The following is a 23,955-nucleotide window of genomic DNA, read 5'->3' as shown; positions in this document are numbered from 1 at the left end:
GCCAGTGGGGTAAGTAGAATATTCTTAGAAATGAATGAATGCATCAAATGAATGCAGCCTTGGTGAGCATTAGAGACTTCTTTCAAAAACTAACCCCAAACTTTTGAACTTCTTGAAGTTGAAGTGTGCAGATATGAATAAGTTATTGTGAACTTTTATTTTTACACATAGTTTCAATTAGAGGGAGTGATAAAGACATCACTGTAGTAACTGAATTTCAATACATTCATAACCGATGTGCGTGTGTGTGTGTGTGTGTGTGTGTGTGTGTGTGTGTGTGTGTGTGTGTGTGTGTGTGTGTGTGTGTGAGACAGGAAAGTATCTGAGGCTAAAACGGATTGACTTTCAGCTGCCCTTTGACATATATCGACTCTGTGCACACGAAAAGGTATTTTTTAAATTACTTAAAAAAACATAAAACATGAATAGTTTGTCCTTATTTGTTTGCCCTCATGTCATTCCAAACCTGCTTGTCAGCAATAGAAAAGGTGATATTTTTGTCAAACTTCCCTTTTCCATAAATACACCTCAATTAGACAAAAGCTACCTAAGCTATGACGTGCAGTAACTTTCTTCAAGGCACCTATCGTGCCCCTTTTTACAAGTCGCTCATTCTTGGGTGTCCCCAGAATGTGTCTGTGAAGTTTCAGCTCAAAATACCCCACAGATCATTTATTATGACATCTGGAAAATGTCATTTTTAGGGCGTGTCTAAAAAAGAGCTGTTTTGATGTGTACCTCTTTAAATGCAAATGAGCTGCATATTCCCGCCTCATCATTAGAAGAAGGCGTAGTGTATACATCTCTGTTTTGCATACCTGTAGTAATAAACTGTCGGTAGAAGCAACATGACTGAGAGCGAGAGAGCCGGTGTTCAGATGTACATATGGTAAGCCAAACACACCGAAAGTGGGATGAAACAGCACAATGCTACAGAGATCACACTGCGCTAATGAGACTGGTTTGGTTTAATAGGGATTAAAAAATAAGGAGTGGGTGGATTTTTGTCATTGTAGGGTGGTTGTGTTCACACACTGAAAATACACATTAATGTCCAAACACCATATAATAGTGGATTTTGCATAATAGGTCTTGAATTTCCTTCACTATTGTGCACATTCAAAAATGATCATCAAGAGTCATCGGTTGTTAGAGGTTTTGAATGACATTAGGAAAAATGAATTTTTGAGGGAGCTACCCATATATTTTCAACATTTCCATTTTATCACTGTTGTACAATAATTGTGACAATCTCTACTCCTATACAGCGCTCTAAAAAGTCACGAAAGACCCCACGAAAGACAGCCCCATCCAGTGAGTAGACTTACCTGCTAATTTGTGTTTCATTATGTAGGTTAAGAAAGGCCTAAATCAACTCTGTGAAATAAAATATAAGTTTCAGTTTGCACTCACATACTCTGGTCTGTAAGAAAGTCCATTTGTCACATAGCAAAAAAAATTATGACATACTAACTGATAATTATATAGACAAAAGTTGAAACTGTAAGATTAAAAGTCATTATGACATAAATGTTGACATAAAAGTATTAGCATTTACAGCTGAGGTCAAAAGTTTACATATACATACAATCTGCAAAAAGTTGATTGTTTTACCAAAACCTGATGAGGGATCACACCAAATGCATGTTATTTTTTATTTAGTACTGACCTGAATAAGATATTTCACATAAAAGAAGTTTACATATAGTCCACAAGAGAAAATAATAGTTAAATTGATAAAAAAATTACCCTGTTCAAAAGTTTGGAGCTTCAGACACTTGATTCTTAATACTGTGTTGTTACCTGAATTATCCACAGCTGTGTGTTTGTTAATGAGTCCCTTGTTTGTCCTGAACAGTTTAACTGCTCGCTGTTCTTCAGAAAGATCCTTCAGGTTGCACCAGTTCTTTGGTTTTTTAGCATTTTTGTTTATTTGACCTTTTCTGACAATGACTGTATGATTTTGAGATCCATCTTTTCACACTGAGGACAACTGAGGGACTCATATGTAACTATTACAGAAGGTTCAAACGCTCACTGATGCTTCAGAAGGAAACACTATTTAAAGATCAAGGTAAATTTAACTTATTTTGTTTTCTGGAAAACATGAAAGGATCTTCTGTAGCATCTGAAGGGCAGTACTATATGAAAAAAATATGATATTTAGGCAAAATAAGAAAAATGTACACAATCTCTATTCTGTTCAAATGTTTACACCCCTGGCTCTTAATGCATTGTTCTTTCTTTTGGAGCATCAGTGCATGTTTGAACCTTCTGTAATAGTTGCATATGAGTCCCTCAGTTGTCCTCAGTGTCAAAAACTGGATCTCAAAATCATTTTTGGAAATAGTTTAAATAGATAAAAATGGTGAAAAACCAAAGATTTTGTGGGACCTGCAGGATTTTTCTGAAGAACAGCGGACAGTTTAACTGTTCAGGACAAACATGCATTTTGTATGATCCCTCTTATTTTGGTAAAATAATTAACATTTGGGAGATTCTCCAAGGTGTATGTAAACTTTCTTATAATTATTCGTGTCAGTGATTGTCCAAAGCATGATTTAGATTTTCTTATGTGGCAGAAATGGGCTTCTATATGACTGGAACACTGGAAAACTAATCAATACAAGCTGTGAAACTTTTGAACTGCCATTTGGCCAGTCAAATTTGATTACTGGCAGTGACTACTATGTAATATTACATTTAAAATGGTTCTCTGAAGTAAGTGTGTAGAAGCAATTAATATTGTGTAAACATATTCTTCTTTGTCTCTTGCTCTGTCTCTTTGAGATGGATCTGTTGATGTAATGTCTCGCACTCAGACCGAAGACAGTTCCTGTAAACATCAGAAGCTCAGTGTGAATCACGACTGCGTTTCTGACAGCCTTAATGGGTAAGTAAGCACACACATACACAAGCACATTCACCATCTATTGCTGAAAGTGGAGCTAAATTCTCTCAGGCTTGTTTTTCAATCGTTCAGTCCAAACCACTGATTTTATCTCATAAGCTTTTTTTCTTACCTTAGAAATGTCAGCCCTAGACCTAATACAGAAGACATTGGAAAAGAAATCAGTGAAATAGACATCGAAAATAATCTTCCCAATCAACCTGACCCTCCCAAACAGCAGGTACGAGGCATATTTTAATACTACTTCACTTCTAATTCCATTACAACATGTCTGACGGCATCATTTAAAGTGCATTGGTCACATTGCGACTGACTTTTTTATTTGTAGGAGAAAGGCAATGATGCTGAAAATATCCCCTCCCCTCTCCTGATGATGCCCTTGTCTTGTGAGGAGAGGCAAGAACACACATAAACACTGATAATAGCATTTCTACCCACTGCTCATGCTTTTGAAAGTTTTTGGATCACTTGTGTATTTATATGTATTGTTGTTTTATACTTCTTACATCTTTGATTTCCCCAATAGGAGCTTCGTCTTGGAACATGGCGTTTTTCTGGTGAGAAACTATGAGAAAATGAGAGACAGACAGGCATTGCTCCTGAGGGAGGAGGTGACAGAGCGAGAGGAAGAAAACAAAGACGATAGAGGGAGCAGCCAGAAGGGGGATCAGAAGGGGGATCTTGAAGACACCAGCACTAAGTCAGGTCCAGCAGTGTGTATAGCTGTAAAATGTGTGTATGTGTCTGTGTGTGGTCACATTGGTCTTAGCTGTTAAAGGGATAGATGACCGGAAAAAAAAAATATTTTGTCAATATTTTTGACCATTTTCAGTCTACTTTGACTCTTACATTAAATATGCAGGCAGCTGTGACTTTAAGACTCTTCACATCTGCAATGTCATACAGTGCTTTGCTGTGCTTTTACTCACAATCTGCGGGTTTGCTGTCCAATGTAGTTCCCTTGTGAAAAAGAAGTGCACTTAATTGTATTGAATGTGCACTTGAAATGTACTTCACCTTAAAAAATTTAATTTTAAAGTACATTTTAACTCACTGTGTTAAAGGATTTGATCACTCCAGAATTAAAATTTCCTGATAATTTACTCACCCCACGTCATCCAAGATGCGCATGTCTTTCTTTATTAAATTTAATAGAAATTAAGGTCTTTGAGGAAGGCATTCCAGGATTTCTCTTCATAATGGACTTCAATGAGGATTGACGTGTTGAAGGTCCAAATTGCAGTTTCATTGCAGCTTCAGAGAGCTCTAGATGACCATTTGTGGTTAAAAAGAATAAACATTTTTATTTTTTTAGAAACTGACTGATAGTTTTGGTAGATAAAACCCTTATTCCTTGGCTGGGATTGTGTAGAGCCCTTTGAAGCTGCATTGAAACTGCAATTTTGACCTTCAGCTCGTTGATCCCCATTGAAGTCCACTATATGGAGAAAACCTCTGGAATGTTTTCCTCAGAAACCTTATTTCTTTTTGACTGAAGAAAGAAATACATGAATATCTTAGATGACATAGGGGTGAGTAAATCATCAGGAAATTTTAAATTGTGAAATTACATATAAACAAACAACAGTCTTATTTAAGTGGGTCAAAGAAGCACTCCGAAGTTAAATGTAACACATTTAATACATTTAAAATATAATATATTTTTTATTTAATTGAAATTAACATGCAATTAAGTGTCAGAAAATATTGTATTCAGTTTGCACTTAAGTATATTGCTTTAAATTATATTATTTCTGTAATTACTACTCTTAAAGGATCCTGAAGTGTACTTCTTTTTCACAACAGGGTTCCCTTCACCGTTCAATTACAGGTGCTGTGTGAAATGAAGGGTTCGTGCAAGGTGCTTAAAGTGCTTGAAGTACTTGAATTTGACTTTTTAAAATTGAAAAGCCTGGAAAACCCTTGAAAACAGTAATATTCCTAAAGAGGTACTTAAAAAGTGCTTGAAATATTGAAAGACAATGTTTTTTTGCAATAAGCACATATCTTTTCACATTCAAAAAACCATTCAAGTGCATATTTTTTCACCATTCACAAAACACGTTTTTGCTGCTTATTATAGTGATAGTGAGCTAAGTAGTAGTACTGACAATCTCATGTGAAACACGGCTAAAGATGCAAAAAGGGGAACAGATGAACCAAATCTATTGAGTGAGTCATTTAGGCTGGAACCGCACAGATTGATTCAAACTCATGACTTAGATAATTCATTTGAAGCGATTCACTTGCAAAAAACAGATCAAATTAAAATAGCCATTCATTATAAAATATCGGGGTTTGAGAATCATTTGACTTCGGAACTTCGAATTCGGATCATTATTCAGTTCAGGACTTATGGAGATTAGGAATCATTTGAAGCCAATCATGGATTCAGATCCGTACTTCAAAATCGTGTGTTGCAAATTATTTGATTTAGATTGGGACTTCAGAATTGGTTCATGAATCATTTTCGCGAATTGAATGATTTGTCCAAGTCTTGATCCGAAGTGATATACAAAATGTATATAATATATATTTTAAATTGGTATCACTCCTGTTGCTGCCAGAATAACAATCCATTTGAAATGTAATGTGCTTTATTTCTCTTCCTCTTTTTGTTCTTAAAGTTGACATCATTGCATGCTTTGCACGTGCTTTGCTTTATTTTTGCTATATTAGAATATTTTTATTTATCTTTATTTATCTTTTTAAAACTTTTTTAGAATATAAGTGAGTTTTTGTTTAGAACAAGCAAAATAATCTGCCAACAGGGTAAGAAAAAAAATATTATTTCAAACAGAAAACAAGATTATTTTTCTTACCCCACTGCCAAATTATTTTGCTTGTTTCAAAAAAATTTTTTTCTAAAAACAAGACAATAATTTTTACTCATCTAGAAAAATCCTTCTTGATTTAAGAATTTTTCAGATATTTTGGCTGGAAACAAGACAAAAAATCTAAGAAAATCATTTTTTTGCAGTGTAAAATTATATGTCAGTGGGGTAAGTAAAATATTTTACATAACCCACTGGCAGGTAATTTGACTTATTTTAAGCAAACTGTACTTAATTTAGGGTTTTTTTTCCCTGGAAACAAGACTAGATATCTTACATTTTGCTTATCTAGTAAATGCATCTTAATTTTAGAATTTGTAGATATTTTGACTAGAAACAAGACAAAAATACTAAGAAAGATAAGCCTTTTTGAGGTGTAGTGCTTGAAAAGTCCTTGCAAGTCCTGGAATTTCATTATACAGCATCTGTACGAACCCTGGAAACATGTAGTACATCAAGTCACACCAACTGTTAAGATCAGACGTCAGAGAACTTGTTACAAAGTATTTAGAAGAAAAAAATAAGTATCAATCCAGATTTTCCTTAATATGGGACAATTTACTGAAAACCAAATAGATAAAACTTGGCATCATGTCCATCTGTCTACAGTGTTTCCCTGCCTGTGCACTAAATGCTTGCCAACATCTTTGGAAAATGGATGGATGGCCGTTATGTATTCAAGTAACAACATTAGATAACAAACCATGTTAGTTTAGTTTTTAATAAATGATATGTGAAGGAATGTAGCATGATTTAATATTGTACATTCTACAATTTTGTGTTGACCGCAACCTACCCGTATATACTATACTAGTGCTACCAAAGTACGTTTACATTAAATGGGACAGTCTGTTTATAGCGCTTTTTGTGACCTGAGGCAGTTTTTTGATGAAGAACATGGCATCAGCTATTCCTCCTCCTCTCCTCTCCCTCCTTCACGCTCAGTGGGCTGTAGCTCTGGAGCAGCTCCCAAAACCACCTCAATTCTATTTCCACTCAGCATTAGTCAAAAGGGCAGAAGAGGACATGTGGTTAACGGCTAGCGCAGCTGGCACGTACAAGCTACCGTGTCCCGTTGAGTTCATGGAAAAAGTGTATTTAAGTGCATTCCGATTATTGCACTTAAAATAAAGATGACTGACAATGAGAGACTTCAGATTACAGTGCTTTACTAAATGTGCATTGAATACTCTGTGAGTCGATGGCTGCACATTTTTCAAATGTGGAGTGTATCATGTAGGTGTAATAAGACAATATTCGGTGTGTGTTCTGCACATTACAGACCAGCGCCTGACTCACTCCAACCCACAGTCTGAAAACAGAGAGGGAGATGAGGAGGGGAGAAGTGTACAGAGCAAAAACCTCACACAAACACTCCAGGGGATCTATGACGTCATTGTCAGTCACAAGGGTACGTCTGTTGATTTTATTAATAGAGAGGTGTCGCAAAAGGCTCAGTGTGAAGACCAGCACAGCTGATCACCCTTTTCTGTCATTTGGGTTTTTTAGGGTCATCTGGACAAACCCTCGCCGCTCCTCTCCTAAACCTGTGCTCCAGAAAGAGGTTTGTCCGAATATGTGTATGTGTGTGTGCTTTTCCACTCACCAGTGTTGTTTGCTCAGTGGCTCTCCTGCTGTTCTCTTCACAGTCTCCAGATGATTAGAGATTCAGGGAAACTGGGAGTTAAAACCTCCTCTTACTGACAGCTACAGCAGATTGCAGAATGTTCTTAAAGTGATGATGTGGTGATGATTATAATTAGGGATGTCAATTGTTTGTATTTTCTATTATTTAAATTGATTAATTAATGTTAATTGCACAAACATTTGAACTTTAAAGTCAACTTATTACACAGAAGAAAGATATCTGGTTTTATTTAGTGTCTGGATCTGATTGGGGCCAATCATAGTTTAGAATTTTAGAGTGGCACCTGCCATGGCCAGTTGAATTTAGGAGGCCATTCGCTGGACACGCCCATGTCTTAAAAGGGCCATGAACATAGAAATCAAAATTTGCTTTTGACATATAAGAGGTCATTGTACTGTAAAAACATACTGTTTCAGAATTTAAACCTTTTTTCATTAGTCTAAAAACAGCTTATATTCAAGCCAGTTTGCTAAAAGTTAGACACTTTATGATGTAATAGTGTGGCTAAACACCACTTCCACAGAAGATCATCACCTGCTTCTACATCATTTAGCCCTGCCCACCGATCTTCACATGTAGTGTAAATACAGTGCCTTGCGAAAGTATTCAGACTTTATTCATGTTTTGTAATGTTTGCTGCCTTATGTTAAACTGTTCGTAGCCAAAGAAAAAGTCATTTAAGCAGTTTAACATAAGCAGTTTAACATAAGGCAGCAACATAACAAAACATGAAAAAAAATTAAGGGGTATAAATACTTTCATAAGGCACTGCAACGAAAGGGGCAAATACAGGTCTACGCAGAATAGAAGATGGTTCCGACAACAAGACGCTGTACAGTGGCACGTCAGTGAGAACTTAGTCCTTTATTCTCATTTTACTGCAGATTTATTTACAAACAAAGCACAATTCAACAGGATTTTCAGAAAGATTGAAACTAAAAGACGATGATGTGCCGACTATTGAATTCGACAGTAATGTAACACCACACAAGTGTGAGTAATTGTTTTTATTGTGTGGTCACTATTGCTTTGTCTGCTATTAGAGATTGTTTAATATGTACTATTTATGCGTTTTTAACCTAAATCACAGCAGCTATCGATCCATCCATAAAAAAATGTAGGCTGTCAGTCATAAACAACTGTTAGCCAATCATAGCAGTGGGTGTTTACTTCCGCGTCTACAATCCGCCACACCTATTTAAACAGAGCGTTCTGATGGGGGGAGGGTTTAAAACAGGACAAAAAATAGCCTATTACTTCTAAATTATGTTTTTTGATGTAAAAAACTCTGACCTCAGTGAACAATACAAAATGAAAAACAAAGGCAGTTCATGACCCCTTTAAAGAAACAGTTCACTGAAAAAAGAAAATTGCCAGTCAGTGCCACCAAACACATAGATGAACCTCAAAGCTACTAGACATGGATTTTTTTATATTTGTTGGGGGAAAGACAATTCATTTGTGTGTATTTTCTCTTCCAGATCAGGCTCGGCTCCTGTCGATCTCAGTATGTTGCAGAAACAGCTCTTCTCAGGCCACTATGAGAGTCTGGACAGCTTTCATTCAGACATGCTGAAGGTGTTCCACTGCGCTGAGGTCAGTTTCACTGAAAGTTAATGGACTCACACTGTTTGATGTTGTTCCTGCACCTGTCATGGGTTTGACTTTTGAGCTGTCTAGGTCATACCTCAGACTGACCATTAAACAATATTCACTAAAAAAAGGATGTAATAGTTTTCTATTGCTACACATCTAGAGTATTTCCCTGTAATATTACCATAGAACAGCACCCTGAATATATCACAAGGACAGTCCCTCTGGAGCAGCCTAAGGGTCAGTGTCTTGCTCCAGGGCACAATGGTAATGTCTCATGCCTCGCTTCTTGAGAAAACCCTATCGTATTTTCTGCCTCTGCAAAATAGAACTTAGAAATGCAGTGTTAATATTTCATGCTCTCATTATGTTTTGAATCCCATCAGAAATACTACGGTTGCGAGTCGTCAGTGGGTCGTAACGTGAGGCAGCTGAGGGACGTGTACCATAGTGCTCATCAGGAGGCCTTAACTCAGATCGGCAGTTTCCTGTGAGTGACAGAAAACCACATCAGCAACCTCTATCAGGGCGTTGCTGTGACCAAACCCAGAGGCATGATGGGCCTTCCAGAAGGCAGATAATGCTCTCCGATACCAAAGACCTGCTGTATGTTGCACTCACAGATGCACTGCACAGGTAAAAGGTTTGCCATTTATACACAGCTGTGCAATTAGAAATATTGGTACCATATTGGTAATTACTTTATAGAGTTCAAATTAAAGGGATAGTTCACCCAATATGAAAATTCTGTCATTATTACTCACCCTCATGTCGTTGCAAACCTGTAAGACCTTTGTTTATCTTTGGAACACAAATTAAGATATTTTTGATGAAATCCAAGAGTTTTCTGACCCTGCATAGACGCAACTGACACGTTCAAGACCCAGAAAGGTAGTAAGGACATTGTTAAAATATGACATCAGTGGTTCCACCGTAATGTTATGAAGCTATGAAGTACTTTTTGTGTGCAAAAAAAAAAACTAAAATAATGACATGAGGGTGAGTAAATTAAGACATAATTTTCATTTTCAGGTGAACTATTCCTTTAAAGCTATCAGTCACATTAGTTATAAGAGTTAAAGTTTATAGTCAAGTTAGATATATTGGCCATTAGTGTATGGTCATTTCCTGTATTTTTACATTTAGATTACATTTGTTGTCAATTAATGCTCAATTAAACTTGATCTTTAAAAACACTGATAATTTAACAACACTAATTTAATCTTTGCCAAGTATCAAAATAAATATTAATGTTCATACTGTACATTATAATGTCAAAACATATTTTATTTAAATTCAAACTGCAGAATTGTAGAATTTAAATAATAATCATTTATCATTCTATTTATTATTTTTTAAATATTTTATTTTAAATCAATTTATAAGTATAAAAATAAAGCAATATCTTTTTGAATTTATTTGGACTTAAATAGTGTAGAATTTTAATGTTAGTCATTTATCAGTTATTAGCCATAAATTACCTTTTTTAATGTTTTATTTTTAATTAATTTAGAATTCTAAAAAAATTTAGATTTAAATAGTTATGTTAGCAATTATTGACCATAACATAAAAATAATTATTGGCTTATCATATTGACCAGAATTTAAATATCCCTGCATACCATTACTGCAACAAATATTTTTTAATCAATATTTATATTAATTTTGGTAACACTTTACAATAAGGTTCCATTAGTAAATGTTAGATAATGCATTAAGTAACATGAATGAACTATAAACAATACATTTATTACAGTATTTGTTAATCTTATGAAAATACAGTTGTTCATTGTTTGTTCATGTTAGTTCACAGTGCATTAAATAATGTTACTAAACACAACTTGTGATATTAATAAAGCATTAGTAAATAATGCTTTCTATTGATGTAAGGTTTGTTAGGATATGACAATATTACTCTGAGATACAACTATTTGAAAATCTGGCACTACAAGGTTTTTTTTTATTATAATGTGCTGGTACGGTGCTCTCTCTCTTACTATTTTACCTGTTCTTTGTCCTCTGTAGGTTAAGACAGCACTCCTGGAAATGCCATTTGTGAGCATGGACACGGCTGATGCTTGACAACATGATTAGTTGAAATCAGCTCAGCCTTTCTTTCTCTCAGGGAAAAGAAAGTCAAGTGAAGAAAGAGGAGACATGACAAAACAAATCAACATCAGAGACCCCAGATCATTTCATATACCCGAACAACATGCATTTCTTTCATTTTGAGATGTTACACCGTAGACTGAACATAAACATGTTGGATGAGAAGCAGGGAACTGTTTCGGGCTGAAGGAATGAACATGCACAGACTGTTTTAAATCATTCAACACACTACATCAGCATAACTACAAGAAAATGGACTTCACTACTCTTAAGAGGCTTCGCTGACTGAACAGTTTTGAATGGAGTGAACAGAATTGTGCTCTACAGCCTTTTTAGTGTTTTGTGTTGAAGGTTATAACTATAAAGTAAGCAATAATGCATGAAAGGTTCAATAACACAGCCTTAATGTAAGCAAAAGTGTGTTTATAGTCGTTTTAAAACAGTAATTTTGATTTTAAAGGGAATTTACTACCACTTTGTGCATTGCTGTCTTGTGCTAGTGCTGTTTTGTAATACATTGATTTGAAGCAGTAAACTTTATAGCTTTGAGACTTACAGAAATATTTTATACCATTGTACAGTGTATTGTAAATAATGTATATTTAGCAAAATTATGTTTTAGTATGGTTCAAGAAACTATTTAAAGTCTTAAATTGTTGTGGGAATTAATCTGTTTTCCATCGATTCTTTAATAATATTTTTATAGATAGTTTTTAAGGTGTCTCGATGCATGAGTAATTTGAAACAGGACGTTCAGTGTCTGTAAAACATCAGATTTTCATAGTCTTCTTTATGCATGGCATACTTTATATTGCTTAATAATGTATAATAGCTGTGTATACATATGCAACAAATTATGTCTATGCTGAACTAAGAAATTAATCGTTGAAACTCATTAAAAAGCAGAACAAATGAATTAACCCAGCTACGCTAGTTCACTCATAAAAGTAAGTCGATACTTGGACCGTTGTGCTTTTTAGATTTAATAGGTTTTATTGTTTGTAGATAATAGTGCTTGAAGAAAGTTGTAACCAATTACTCGTGGTAAGACAAAGATGCAAATAAACCCAGAGGAAGAGCTGCACATCTATTTTTATCTTTTAATTTGTCCATAAACATTTTAGTGCTTCATAAGCCAAATGTTTATTACTTTAGATTTGTCTATATAGAATTAAATCTGTGTCAGTGGACCTAGGCTATGTTAGGTTATTGCATCATATGATTCATTAAATATTATTTCTCCTTGCGGCCTCAGCACATTATACTCCAACTGTATTCAAGTCTAAAGCAGGTCACAATGTCAAATTGTTTCTTTCCAGGTCTCTTTTTACATAGTGGACTTGATTTCATCACATTTGTTATAACAAGGTGAATAGATTCTGGTGTGACTGTTTGTCATACATTCACAGGGTCTTCACAAACAAGACGGAATACAATCTGATTAAGTCGAAATGTGCGAATACAACCTGCCTATAGCGTTATCAGTTATTTTTTTCACTTGATAGCAGTGTCAGGATTGTGGTTTAGAAGGGATTTTAGAAGGGAGTGGCGTGGTAATAATATTAAAACTAGATACCAGAAGTGGGACCAAGTCATTGTTTTGCAAGTCACAAGTAAGTCTTGAGTCTTTGCATTCAAGTCTCAAGTCAACTCCCGAGTCAAGAAAGACAAGTCCCAAGTCAAGACAGGCAAGTCCAAGTCGAGTTGCAAGTCCTCAACTTTCTGCTTCAAGTCCTAAACAAGTCACTAGTGCTGTTTGCCCAAATTAGTGTCTCTGTATTAAGTACTACAGTAAATTTAAAGTCAATAATAGTCTATAGTAGGTATAATTAGAAAAGATAGGCTATAATAATTAGTGGTGTTTCATTGAGGAATTAATCATTGTTTGTGAACAAATATAGGCCTAATTGAATTAATAATTTATTTTAAGTCCACTGTTTCATTTGTTAAAGATTAAGTGATTTTAATGAATCAGTTGAGTCAAATATTTAATAACTTGCTAATACACAGACATTCATTTATCGTGAATTCGTCTATTTCTTTAAAGACATGAAAGTGAGTGGCTGGTAAACAGGAAGAATAGAGTTAACTTTATATGTAGGCTACATATTTCACGTGAAAAAAAAAGTTATTTGAAAGGTTTAGCCAATTATTAGGCTACTGCTGTTTCAATATACATCGCGTTTCTTATTATTATTATAAGTTGTTCTCAAGAAAGAGAAAGCGGTGCGCCTAGCGTTTTCCACGTGTTTTACATGTGAATGGCCCCTAAAACATTAAATATCCTAAATATTATGTGGATAAAAAAATACAATCGCTCTCTTAGCTAGTCACTCTCTGGCTCAGTGCCAAAAGCTGCGCTAATCATACCAGTGTGATCATACGCTTCAGTAACCAGCCTATATTGATCAGAACTCTCCGAGGTTTTTTTAGAAGGTAGGCCATAAAGAATTGCGAGTCACATGGTTCAAGTCCATGTCAAGTCTTGAGTCATTGCTGTCAAAGTCTAAGTCCAATCGCAAGTCTTCTTTGATTATGTCAAGTCACAAGTCATCAAATTTGGGACTGAGTCTCTCGAGTCATGTGACTCGAGTCCACAACTCTGCTAGATATTAATGCAGATCTGAATTTGCAAAGGTGAGTTCGCTAAACATTTCGACTCAAAATCAAACTTAAAATAAGTTCATTGAATGAAAAGAACTGCAAAAATGTTGCCTACCTTGGGTGAACTACCTTGATATTTGTTAAAGGTAGTTCACCCAAAAATCTGCTTTCCCCCATGGACATCAAAGATGTAGGTGACTTTGTTTCTTCAGTAGAACACAAACAAAGATTTTTAACTCAAACTGTTGCAGTCTGTTAGTTATAATGGCAGTGGATTGGCACCAAACCTTTGAAAGTAAAAAAAAAACATGCACAGACAAATCCAAATTACACCCTGCGGCTCGTGACGATACATTGATGTCCTAAGACATGAAACAATCATTTTTTTCCGAGAAACTGAACAGTATTTATATCATTTATATCATTTTTACCTCTGATATGTCTAACTGTCCTGAGCATGTGTTCAGCATCCAGCACGTTACATGTGTACGCGCTCTGGCCAGTGTTGCCAAGTCTGCGTTTTTTCTGCGGAATTAGGCTACTTTAACACTGTTGCCGCGGGTGGTTTTTCATGTCCGCGGGTTAAAAATGACCCCAATAACATTATCTTTATCCCCTGGAATGACAACTGTACCGGGGGCCCCCTCCAAAAAAGTGTATTTTACCCACCACCTTTTGGGTGAACTATCCCTTTAAGTGGCATCCTGATTAGCAGTCTTGTTTTCCTTTTTTCTTAACATTTTTTCTTTCCTAATTTAGTAAGCATCATCTTGGTAGCTTAAAGGATTAGTTCACTTTCAAATCCTAAAAAAACAACACCAGGCTGGTTGGCTGGTCTTAATTGGTTTAAGCTGGAAGTAGCTGGTTTTAGCTGGTCCCCCAGCCTAGTCAGGCTGGTTTTAGCTGGTGGTCTCCCAGCCTGGCCAGGCTAAGTGGCCAAAACCCCTCTAAATCCAGCCTGCTGACCAGCTATGACCAGCTAAAACCAGCCTGTTTTTTTTTTTTTCAGAAGGGCTGAAGGATAACGTGGCGCTGAAGACCGAGTAATGCTTTATAGATTATGAGATTTTCCTTGAATTGCCTACATTTTCCGTGGAATTGGAGGTGAATTACACTTGCATAATAGCGCCATCTTGTGAACTCAGTAGATCAGTGAAGGACTGTGATAAAAATATTTCCATATTCAGGTTGGAGGGGAGGACAGTTGTGGCAAACTATTGAATGGCGAAAGATACGTGTTGTAGCTCAACAAACAGATGAATTTTTCAAAGATATGTAGTAAACATTCACCATTGTTTCTGATAATTCACTATTGCTTACTACTAAAGTTTTTAATACTGTGCAACCTTAATACTGTTTTATATTATAAATGAATATGTTCATAATTCAGACACTAAGAAAAATAAGAATCTGTCTTTTGAACTTTTTTTTTTGTCCTAAAATTTGTATTATTATTTCTGTGTATTATCATTTACATATACATGATCATGTGCTAATCATGTGATACAGCAGTGAAGGGCCTGGACACAACTAAACCTCTGTTTTAGCACAAATATAGAGCTGTGATATCTGATGTAGCTGATTTTAGCTGACGTTAGCGGGTAATAAACCAAAAGTCTTACCCATGGGCTTACTTCTGCATTAAAGAAAAAGGTGGATAGAATCTAGACAAAACCAAAAAAGGCCAAGAATGCTGCACTGGTCTCTCTGTGTAATCAGCTGTGCTCTTTGGATATTTGGAGGTAAATATCAAACTAGATCTACAGTATGCATTTCGGTTCAATCAGCCTTCTTCAGAATACTAAAGAAGGCTGATTGAACCGAAACACGTAGATCTACTCTTTTAAATTTTTAAAAAGATTTAGCCCCTTAGCTTTTTACTTCACGAGTGCCTTGGAGTACTTCATCTTCTAAGGTGGATAGAATGTTTAAAATTATGATCTAAAAACAAAGGATAAAATAAACCATTTCCATATTTATAATTAGAATTTAATATGCATACATTTCTCGAAAGTGTCCATAAGATACGGTGTTACTGCCCCACAGCTTTTTTTTTTTTTTTTATAAATTAATATAATTAATTAGCCATGATGTATTTACCTGATCATATGTGACAGTAAAGACATTTACAGTGCCTTGCAAAAGTATTCATACCCCTTAATTATTTTTACGATTTGTTATGTTGATGACTTATGTTAAACTGTCTTAAATGACTTTTTTACCACATGAATCTACACTCCATGCATCATAATGACAAAGCAAAAACAGAACTGTCACAACTTCATAAATGTATAAAAAAAAAAAAACACTGAAATAAGTACATTGCATAGCTGAAGCACCTTTACAGCCTCAAGTCGTTTTGGGTACGATGCAACAAGATTTGCACATCAACATTTGGCAATTATCTGCCATTCTTTGCCTTACCTCTTCACCTCTCAAACTCTGTCAGCTTGGATAGGGTCTGGCAGACATTTTCAGGTTATTCCAGAAATGTTTGATTGAGTTTAAGCCCAGGATCTGGCTGAGCCACTCAAGGACATTCACAGAGTTGTCTATACGCCACTCTTGCTGTGTGCTCAGGGTCATTGTCCTGTTGGAAGGTGAACCTTCTGCCTAGTCTGAGGGTCTGAAAGCTTTTCTTTTACTCTGATGAGTCCCTTAGTCCCTGCTACAGAAAAACAGCCCTACAGCATGAGGCTGCTACCAGCACACTTTATATTTGGGATGGTACTCTGCAGATAATGAGAAGTGCCTGGTTTCCAAATTCCAAGTGTATTTTCATGTGTCTTCACTGAGGAGACGATTGAGTCTTGCCACACCATCATAAAGCCCAGATTGGTGAAGTGTTGCAGTGATGTTTGTCCTTCTGTAAGTTTCTCCCATCTCATGGAGCTCAACTAGAGTGACCATCAGGTTCTTGGTCACCACTCTAGCCAAGATCCTTCTCCATCAATTGCTCAGTTTGACCAGGAGGCCAGTTCTAGGAAGAGTTATGGTTGTTTCAAACTTCTTCCATTAAGAGTAATGGAGACTACATGCTTCTGTGAACCTTCAATGCAGCAGAATTATTTCTGAATTCTTCCCCAGTTGTGTGGCTTAATACAGCACTGTCTCTAAGCTCTACAGGCATTTTTGTTTTTACCATATGGCTTGGTTTTTGCTCTAAAATGCATTTTCAGCTGTAGTAGTAACATCTACAAGCGATATGAAGGCCCCTGAGCTAAATGTCAACTGTCCCAGATAAGGGTATGAATACTTATGAAATGGAATCATTTTTTAATTTTAATAAATTTGCAAAGATGTTAAAAACCTGTTTTTGTCTTTGCCATTATGGTGTATAGAGTGTAGACTGATGTGGGGAAAAAGTAATTTAAAGGAGTTTAACATAAGGCAGCAACATAAATTGCTATTTTTGCAAGGCACTGTATGTTTTAAACTGTAACTGTTTTAAATAATGCTAACCTTTTGAACTTTCTATTCATCAAAGAATCCTAAAAAATGTATTACTGTTTTCACACAAAAAAATGGAGAAACAACTGTTTTTCAACATTGATAATAGTAATAAATACTGTATTTTTGAACAAATAAATTTTGCCTCATCATACTAAAATATAAAATTATTATAAGAACTATTTCAGGGAGTTTCCTCTGCTGACCATTACAGTAACTAAGACACTAATTATAGTGATGGCAACATTATGTCTGGTCCGCCCCTGCTTGTATTATATGCACATGTGATCATCCAACCACCTGTTGATTCTCTACATATTAGACAGAAGGTCAGATATGACTTTGCTAATATGAGCCACAATTTGTTTTATTCTAAATTAGGTCTTATTGGTAGAAATCAGTCAAACTGTAATTTAAATGTGTTTGAGGACAGTGGCACAATTAATAGGGGGAAGTTCATCTGTGCGAGGAGTCATATGGCTCCCTTTATTTAGCACACTAAGATAAACATGTGCTAGTCAAGTAAGGGGAGAGGAAGAGCCCCCAAACACTCTCCTGCCCCTGCACATGTGGTATATAGACATGTGTTGTCATTTGTCTCTGCAGCTGTTGGGACAACACCTCATTTCTAAACCCCCGTGCCAGTAAGTGTTTGGGACATTTAGGGGACACAAGCGGCATTTTGTCAACCGACGTATTTTAAACAAGTAGCTGTAATGGATTCTCGGCTGTCGAAACAGATCCAATGTTCGGTGTGTTTGGGGGACTTCACAGATCCCGTGAGCCTGCTGTGTGACCACACGTTCTGCCGACAATGTATCAGCAATCATTCTCAAAGCTGTCGCTTGAAACTCTGTCCGGAATGCAGGCGACCCTATACCATGTGGGACATCCGGTCCAACCGAGTTCTGCGGAATATGGTGACTGCCGTGAGGGAACACTTGAGTGAGCAGCAGGCCCTCAGGGACACGAATGGAGCAGCTTGTGGAGCAAGCGCAAGAGTGTTTGAGGAACCAGAGAAGCTGGTGTGTTCAGATCATCAAGAGAGACTCAAGCTGTTTTGCGAGACGGATCAGAAGCTGGTGTGTCTCATCTGTAGGGACGGTGAGAGACATCAGGGACATGCGTTCAAACCTGTGGAGGAGGCAGCGGAGCCCAGAAAGGTCAGTGAGGACTTAAACGTCACAAACTGTAGATACCTTCATAAGCCTTGTGTTTTGAGTTTGACACTGCTCAAATTTCAGGTCATATCCAGGTCAGAAATGCGAAAGCCTAGAAGTTGACTTGGTTTCTATTTTAGATGTATCTAATGCTACGTATGTACTGACAAGAGTTTTTGTTTGGGGTCTCAAAGACACCAGGTCCATTTTACTGTAATTTCTGCTCAACATTGAAGTATCATGTTACTTCATCATGACTAATTACCATTTTAAAGATATAGTTCATCCAAAAATGAAAATTCTGTCATTAATTACTCACCCTCATGTCGTTCCAAATCTAAACCTTTGTTCATCTTCGGTACTCTGCGTCATGGTACTTTTGTGAACATGCGTAGAAGACTGACAAGGAAGAGAAGAAATAATAGTAAATAGAAAAATAATGTTGAATAAAGTTGTTTTCTTTGTGCACAAAAAGTATTCTTGTAACTTTATAACATTACGGTTGATGCACTGATGTTACATGGATTATTTAACAATGTTCTTACTACCTTTCTGGTCCTTGAATGTGTCAGTTGCATTTCTATCAGGGTCAGAAAGGTCTCGGATTTGATCAAAAATATCTTAATTTGTCTTCATATCTGTTCTGAAGATTAACGAAGGTTTGGAATTGGAGTAATTAATGACAGAATTTTCATTTTTGGGTGAACTACACTCTTAAAAATAAAGGTGCTTGAAAAGGTTCTTCAAGCGATGCCATAGAAGAACCATTTTTGGTTTGACAAAGAACCATTCAGTCAAAGGTTCTCTGAAGAATCATTTCTTTCTTACCTTTTTATAATCTGAAGAACCTTCTTTCGCCACAAAGAACCTTTTGTGACACCGAAAGGTTCTTCAGATGTTAAAGGTTCTTTATGGATCCATTTAGACAAAAAAGGTTCTTCTATGGCATCGTGAAGCACCTTTATTTTTAAGAGTGTATCCCTTTAAGTCAGCCTCAACAGAACCTGAGGAACAAACATTAAAAGAGAAGTGAAAATTTGCCGAACATGTACTCACCATGAAGTTGTTCCAAACCTAAATGAGTTTCTTTGTTATGCTGAACATAAAAGATATTTTGAAGAATGTTGTTGGTTCCCTTTGACTTCCATAGTATGAAAAATTACAATAGGGGCCAAAAACTGTTTGCTTAACAACATTAAAATATCATATATAATTCAAAATATCTTTTTATGTTCAGCAGAAGAGAAACTTGGAACAACTTCAGGGTGAGTAAACATTGTAAACTATCCCTTTAATCATTGTGAGTGTTCATATATTATTGTCCATAATTGTACATCTAATACCAAAAATAAGAAGTGCTCTATCCTGCTCCTCTGAATTATGATGTAGATCTCTAGGAGCAGGACTGAGCACTGCCTTAAAATATTCATGTCAAACACCCACTGTCCTGTGTGTTGTAGAATTTATTGTTAGAGCCGCTGAGTTTCCTGTCGAAGGAGAATGAAGAGCTGCAGGCTCTTATCAAGAAACAGACGAGTGAGATCTCTAAAACAGAGGTGAAAAATACACTTCACACAAAAGAGTAAAACAGACCACACAATCCATCTAAAGAGTCTCGCCGCAGGGTTCATTACTGTGTGTTATATATTTTGTTTCTCAGGAAAGGTCTCGGCAGCTTTCTACTCAGATCTCCGCTCAGTTTGAGGAGATGCACCAGTTTCTGAGGAAAAAGGAGGAGGAAGTGAAGAAAATGCTGGAGAAAGAAGAGAAAGATATGATAGAAAAGATGAAAAGAAACAGAACAGAAATAGAAGAGAAGCTGAATGATGGAAGAGAGAAGGAAGGGATTCTACGCTCAGTCTTTGACACTGATCAGCCAGACGGCTTTCTGCAGGTTCAGATATTTGCGTTCCGCATAGTTTGTCCAATTAACTATGTCTATCTTATAGACATATTTGCAGTAGACTACAAATGTTGTTAATTATACAATTATTGAATTATACATGTTTTTTCTGATACCAAAATATTGTTCATTTAAAATTTGTAGCAATTATATATACATCTTTTTATTTTTTGTTGAATTTATGAAGAATGTAATTTAATTAAACATACATCTAAGAAATGATGAAATGTTATAAAGCCCAATATCAAGCCCAAATATATAAGAATAAGAAACTATAAATTACTATATATTTAGTTCCCAGCATATGGAAAATGTGTAATATTTAAAAATAAATCATGTATCATGTAACTCAATCTTTAGTCACTCTTATGAAAAATAACCATGCTTTTTACACAATTTATTTTTGAATCTTTTTTTTTTTTTTCAGAGTAAAGAAGCAGGTTTAAGAATCTGCTTTCTGGGAGTAGGAAAAAACAAACTCAGTACATAATTGTTGTATATGTAACACTTTATTCATAGGTTCTCAAAATTATATCCATTTTCTTTATCTGGTTACTTCTGTAGTGGTGGACTGAGAAAGGGCTGGACTTTGTCGAAGAGATGAAAGAGAAAGAAAGCTGCTGTGAAAATAATGACATTGCTTCTCAAACAACCAAGTAGGACAATACTGTAATACTTTAGATAAAGATTATCTGTACTAAATATCCCATCAGTTACATTCATCTCCTGCATTGTAGGTTCAAATCAGCAGTGAAAAGGGTGAATTTGACGCCTAATTCTCTGTTCCTTGGCCTTCATGAGACTCACTTGCAGTTTATTGTGTGGAAGGAGATGCTGGGCTTCATCAAACCAGGTGAGGATATCAGATATTCATACGTAGACAATACCATATACAGCGAGTTCAAAAGTTTACATACACCTTGCAGAATCTGCTTAATGTTAATTAGTAAAATAAAAGGGATCATACAAAATGCATGTTATTTTTTATTTAGTACTGACCTGAATAAGATATTTCACATAAAAGACATTTACATTTTAGTCCATAAGAGAAAATAATGGTTGAATTTATAAAAAAAAAAATCCTTTAGGTCCCACAAATTCTTTGTTTTTTGTGATTTTTTTTGTGTATTTAAACCCTTTCCAACAATGACTGTATGCAACTATTACAGAAGGTTCAAACGCTCACTGATGCTTCAGAAGGAAAAACGATGCATTAAGAACCGGGGGTGTAAACTTTTGAACGAAATTAAGATGTGTACATTTTTCTTATTTTACCTAAATTTAATGTTTTTTTTATATATATTTTTATTTATTTAGTACTGCCCTTCAAAAGCTACAGAAAACACGAGACAAGACAAAAAAAGGTTAAATTGACCCTGATCTTCAGGGTCTTTGAGTGTTTGAACCTTCTAGTTGCATATGAGTCCCTCAGTTGTCCTCAGTCTGAAAAGATGGGGACACAATTACACAAAAATTCTGAAAAACCAAAGAAATTGTGGGACCTGAAGGATTTTTCTGAAGAACATCGGGCAGTATAAATGTTCAGTACAAACAAGGAACTTATGAACAGCTATCGCTAAACAATCAAACAAAAAAACAAGCTGTGGATCATTCAGGTAACAACACAGTATTAAGAATCAAGTGTATGTAAAGTCATTTTTGATAAATTAAATAAAAACTATTATTTTCTCTTATGGAATATATGTAAATGTATTTTATGTGAAATGTCTTATGCAGGTCAGTACTAAATAAAAAATAACATGCATTTTGTATGATCCCTTTTATTTTGGTAAAATAATTAAATGGTTGCAGAATCTGCAAGGTGTATGTAAACTTTTGACTTCAACTGTAAATGTCTATCAGGAAAATAATCAGTTTGCAAATTCACTGCCAGTCAAAGGTATCGAATAACTGTTTTTTTTTATGTTTTTAAAGTCTCTTATGCTCACCAACGCTGTATTATTTGACTCTATATATACAGTAAAAATAGTCATATTGTGAAATAATAGTATGATTTAAAATAATTTTGTATTTGAATATTTTTAAGATGTAATTTATTCCTGTGAAGGCAAAGCTGAATTTTCATAATCGTCTTCAGTGTCACATGATCCTTCAGAAATCATTCTAATATTCTAATCTGTTTTTGTTGCCTAATATTTTTGAGGAACTGTGATACATGTTTTCAGCATTATTATAGGTGCTCAATTATTAAAATCAATAATGATTTAAAAATGGTTATTATCAATGTTAAAAAAGTTTTTGCTGATTAATATTTTCGTCTGTCTTACGTCTTCTGAATTCTTTGATGAATAAAAGATGCTTTTACTCACAGCATTTATTTGAAACAGAAATATTTGTAACATTAGAAATGTTACTGTGAAAACTGATCAATTTAATAAAAGTATTAATTTCCTTCAACAAATATTTTTACTGTATCCACATTATGTTATGCAGCACAAAACATGATAATAAAATAAATAATAACAAAATATCACATAATAGTAATAAAAAAGATTTTTGTCAAAATCAGCATGTTAGAATGATTTCTAAAGGATCATGTGACACTGAAGACTGGAGGAATGATGCTAAAAAGTAGCTTTGTCATCACAGGAATACATTGTATAATATATTAATAGTACATTATAAACAGTTATTTTAAATTGTATTAATATTACACACATACTATTGTTTTGATCAAATAATTGCATCCTCAGAGAGAGATTTCTTTGGAAAACTTTTAGGAAATCAAAATTATTTCCTACATTTGATTATGATAAACTAATCTGTTTATCTTTCATGGTTTGTGTTTCTTAGTCCCGGATCGTAATGTCATACATGACTGTCATGACCCATACCTGAGGGTCTCCTCTGATGGCCGCAGCGTCATCCGCACATCCAAAAAGGGTATTTTCTTGCGTCACAAAGACTACAGGCCTCTGGCCAGGACCCACAAGACCTTCCAGTCAGGACAGCACTATTGGGAGGTGGACGTAGGAGCAAAGATAGACTGGAGTGTGGGCTTCGATGGTGGGTGTATAAGCAACTTAAACAAGGACATCGGCCTTCACCTTAAGCATGACCAAGGCTACTGTATCAAAGAGTATGAGACAGTGACAGAGATGGATCTTACGGTGAAACCACGCAGGATAGGGCTGTACCTGGACTGCGACAGGTGTCAGGTGTGCTTCTATAATGCTGATGACATGACTCTACTGCACACCTCCACATACCCTTCACCCATCCCATACTCCCTCAGCCTTTCTCCAGGAGCTTATCTGGCAGGGAAGAATGCTGATCCAATCACAGTGACCTGGAACTGATCCATCCGGGATGTAATTGACACTTTAGTAAGATGGTTAGAAGAACTGGTCCATTTAATGTTTTTGAGGTGTAGGTAATTGAGAGAAAAGTTATTGGCTGCTGTATTTACTTGCTCAGTTTGTTAGTGGGTGGTTTGCTTTTTTCTTTTTCTTTTTTTTTATATTTGTGACAGACACTATAAACACTCATTTCTGAGAACACAAAAGACCACATGAATTTTCCTTTCAGAGCCATTTCCACTACATAAGAAAAAATCATATTTTTTGTGAACCATAATTATAACATGACGTCAAAAAGTCATAATTATATACTGTAAGATAAAAACCTCAAAGTTATATCAAAACTATGAAATACTAAGCCATAATTATCATTATTAGCAATTAAGTTATTTTTCTTTCTCACAATTTCAACTTTTTGTTATG

The 23,955-nt window shown here is 35.5% G+C and overlaps 2 protein-coding genes across 6 annotated transcripts in view; both read left to right on the top strand.

Annotated features, from left to right (window-relative positions):
- LOC141342257 (histone-lysine N-methyltransferase ASH1L-like) overlaps positions 1–12,179 on the top strand; it is a 35,177-nt gene extending 22,998 nt beyond the window's left edge. The window contains exons 6-16 of one of the 5 annotated variants that reach the window (XM_073846666.1): positions 315–388; positions 1,269–1,314; positions 2,791–2,893; positions 3,029–3,131; positions 3,240–3,307; positions 3,438–3,643; positions 7,028–7,156; positions 7,255–7,309; positions 8,875–8,989; positions 9,373–9,622; positions 11,012–12,179. In XM_073846666.1, coding sequence (XP_073702767.1) covers positions 315–388; positions 1,269–1,314; positions 2,791–2,893; positions 3,029–3,131; positions 3,240–3,307; positions 3,438–3,643; positions 7,028–7,156; positions 7,255–7,309; positions 8,875–8,989; positions 9,373–9,480 — 1,007 coding nt within the window. In that variant the 3' untranslated portion in view covers positions 9,481–9,622; positions 11,012–12,179. Of the gene's footprint in view, positions 1–314; positions 389–1,268; positions 1,315–2,790; positions 2,894–3,028; positions 3,132–3,239; positions 3,308–3,437; positions 3,644–7,027; positions 7,157–7,254; positions 7,310–8,874; positions 8,990–9,372; positions 9,623–11,011 lie in introns of those variants that run through there. The other 4 variants (XM_073846667.1, XM_073846668.1, XM_073846670.1 and 1 more) reach the window with 4 other exon arrangements.
- A 5,686-nt stretch (positions 12,180–17,865) lies between these two features.
- Positions 17,866–23,622, top strand: trim109 (tripartite motif containing 109). The gene is made up of 6 exons (XM_073846509.1): positions 17,866–18,312; positions 19,770–19,865; positions 19,970–20,203; positions 20,777–20,868; positions 20,950–21,065; positions 23,027–23,622. The coding sequence occupies exons 1-6, from the start codon at positions 17,866–17,868 to the stop codon at positions 23,530–23,532; spliced, it is 1,491 nt and encodes a 496-aa protein (XP_073702610.1). The 3' UTR covers positions 23,533–23,622.
- Positions 23,623–23,955: the final 333 nt, after the last annotated feature.

Source organism: Garra rufa, chromosome 9 (genome assembly GCF_049309525.1).
Source record: "Garra rufa chromosome 9, GarRuf1.0, whole genome shotgun sequence".
Lineage (NCBI taxonomy): Eukaryota > Metazoa > Chordata > Actinopteri > Cypriniformes > Cyprinidae > Garra > Garra rufa.
This window is presented reverse-complemented; position numbering and strand designations above follow the sequence as displayed.

Bases quoted from the DNA above. Each gene is read 5' to 3' on its own strand.
- trim109 (XM_073846509.1), top strand. From the start codon at position 17,866: ATGGATTCTCGGCTGTCGAAACAGATCCAATGTTCGGTGTGTTTGGGG. The intron at 20,204-20,776 runs GTTCAGATATTT...TTACTTCTGTAG, and splicing joins AGCCAGACGGCTTTCTGCAG to TGGTGGACTGAGAAAGGGCT. The intron at 21,066-23,026 runs GTGAGGATATCA...TGTGTTTCTTAG, and splicing joins GCTGGGCTTCATCAAACCAG to TCCCGGATCGTAATGTCATA.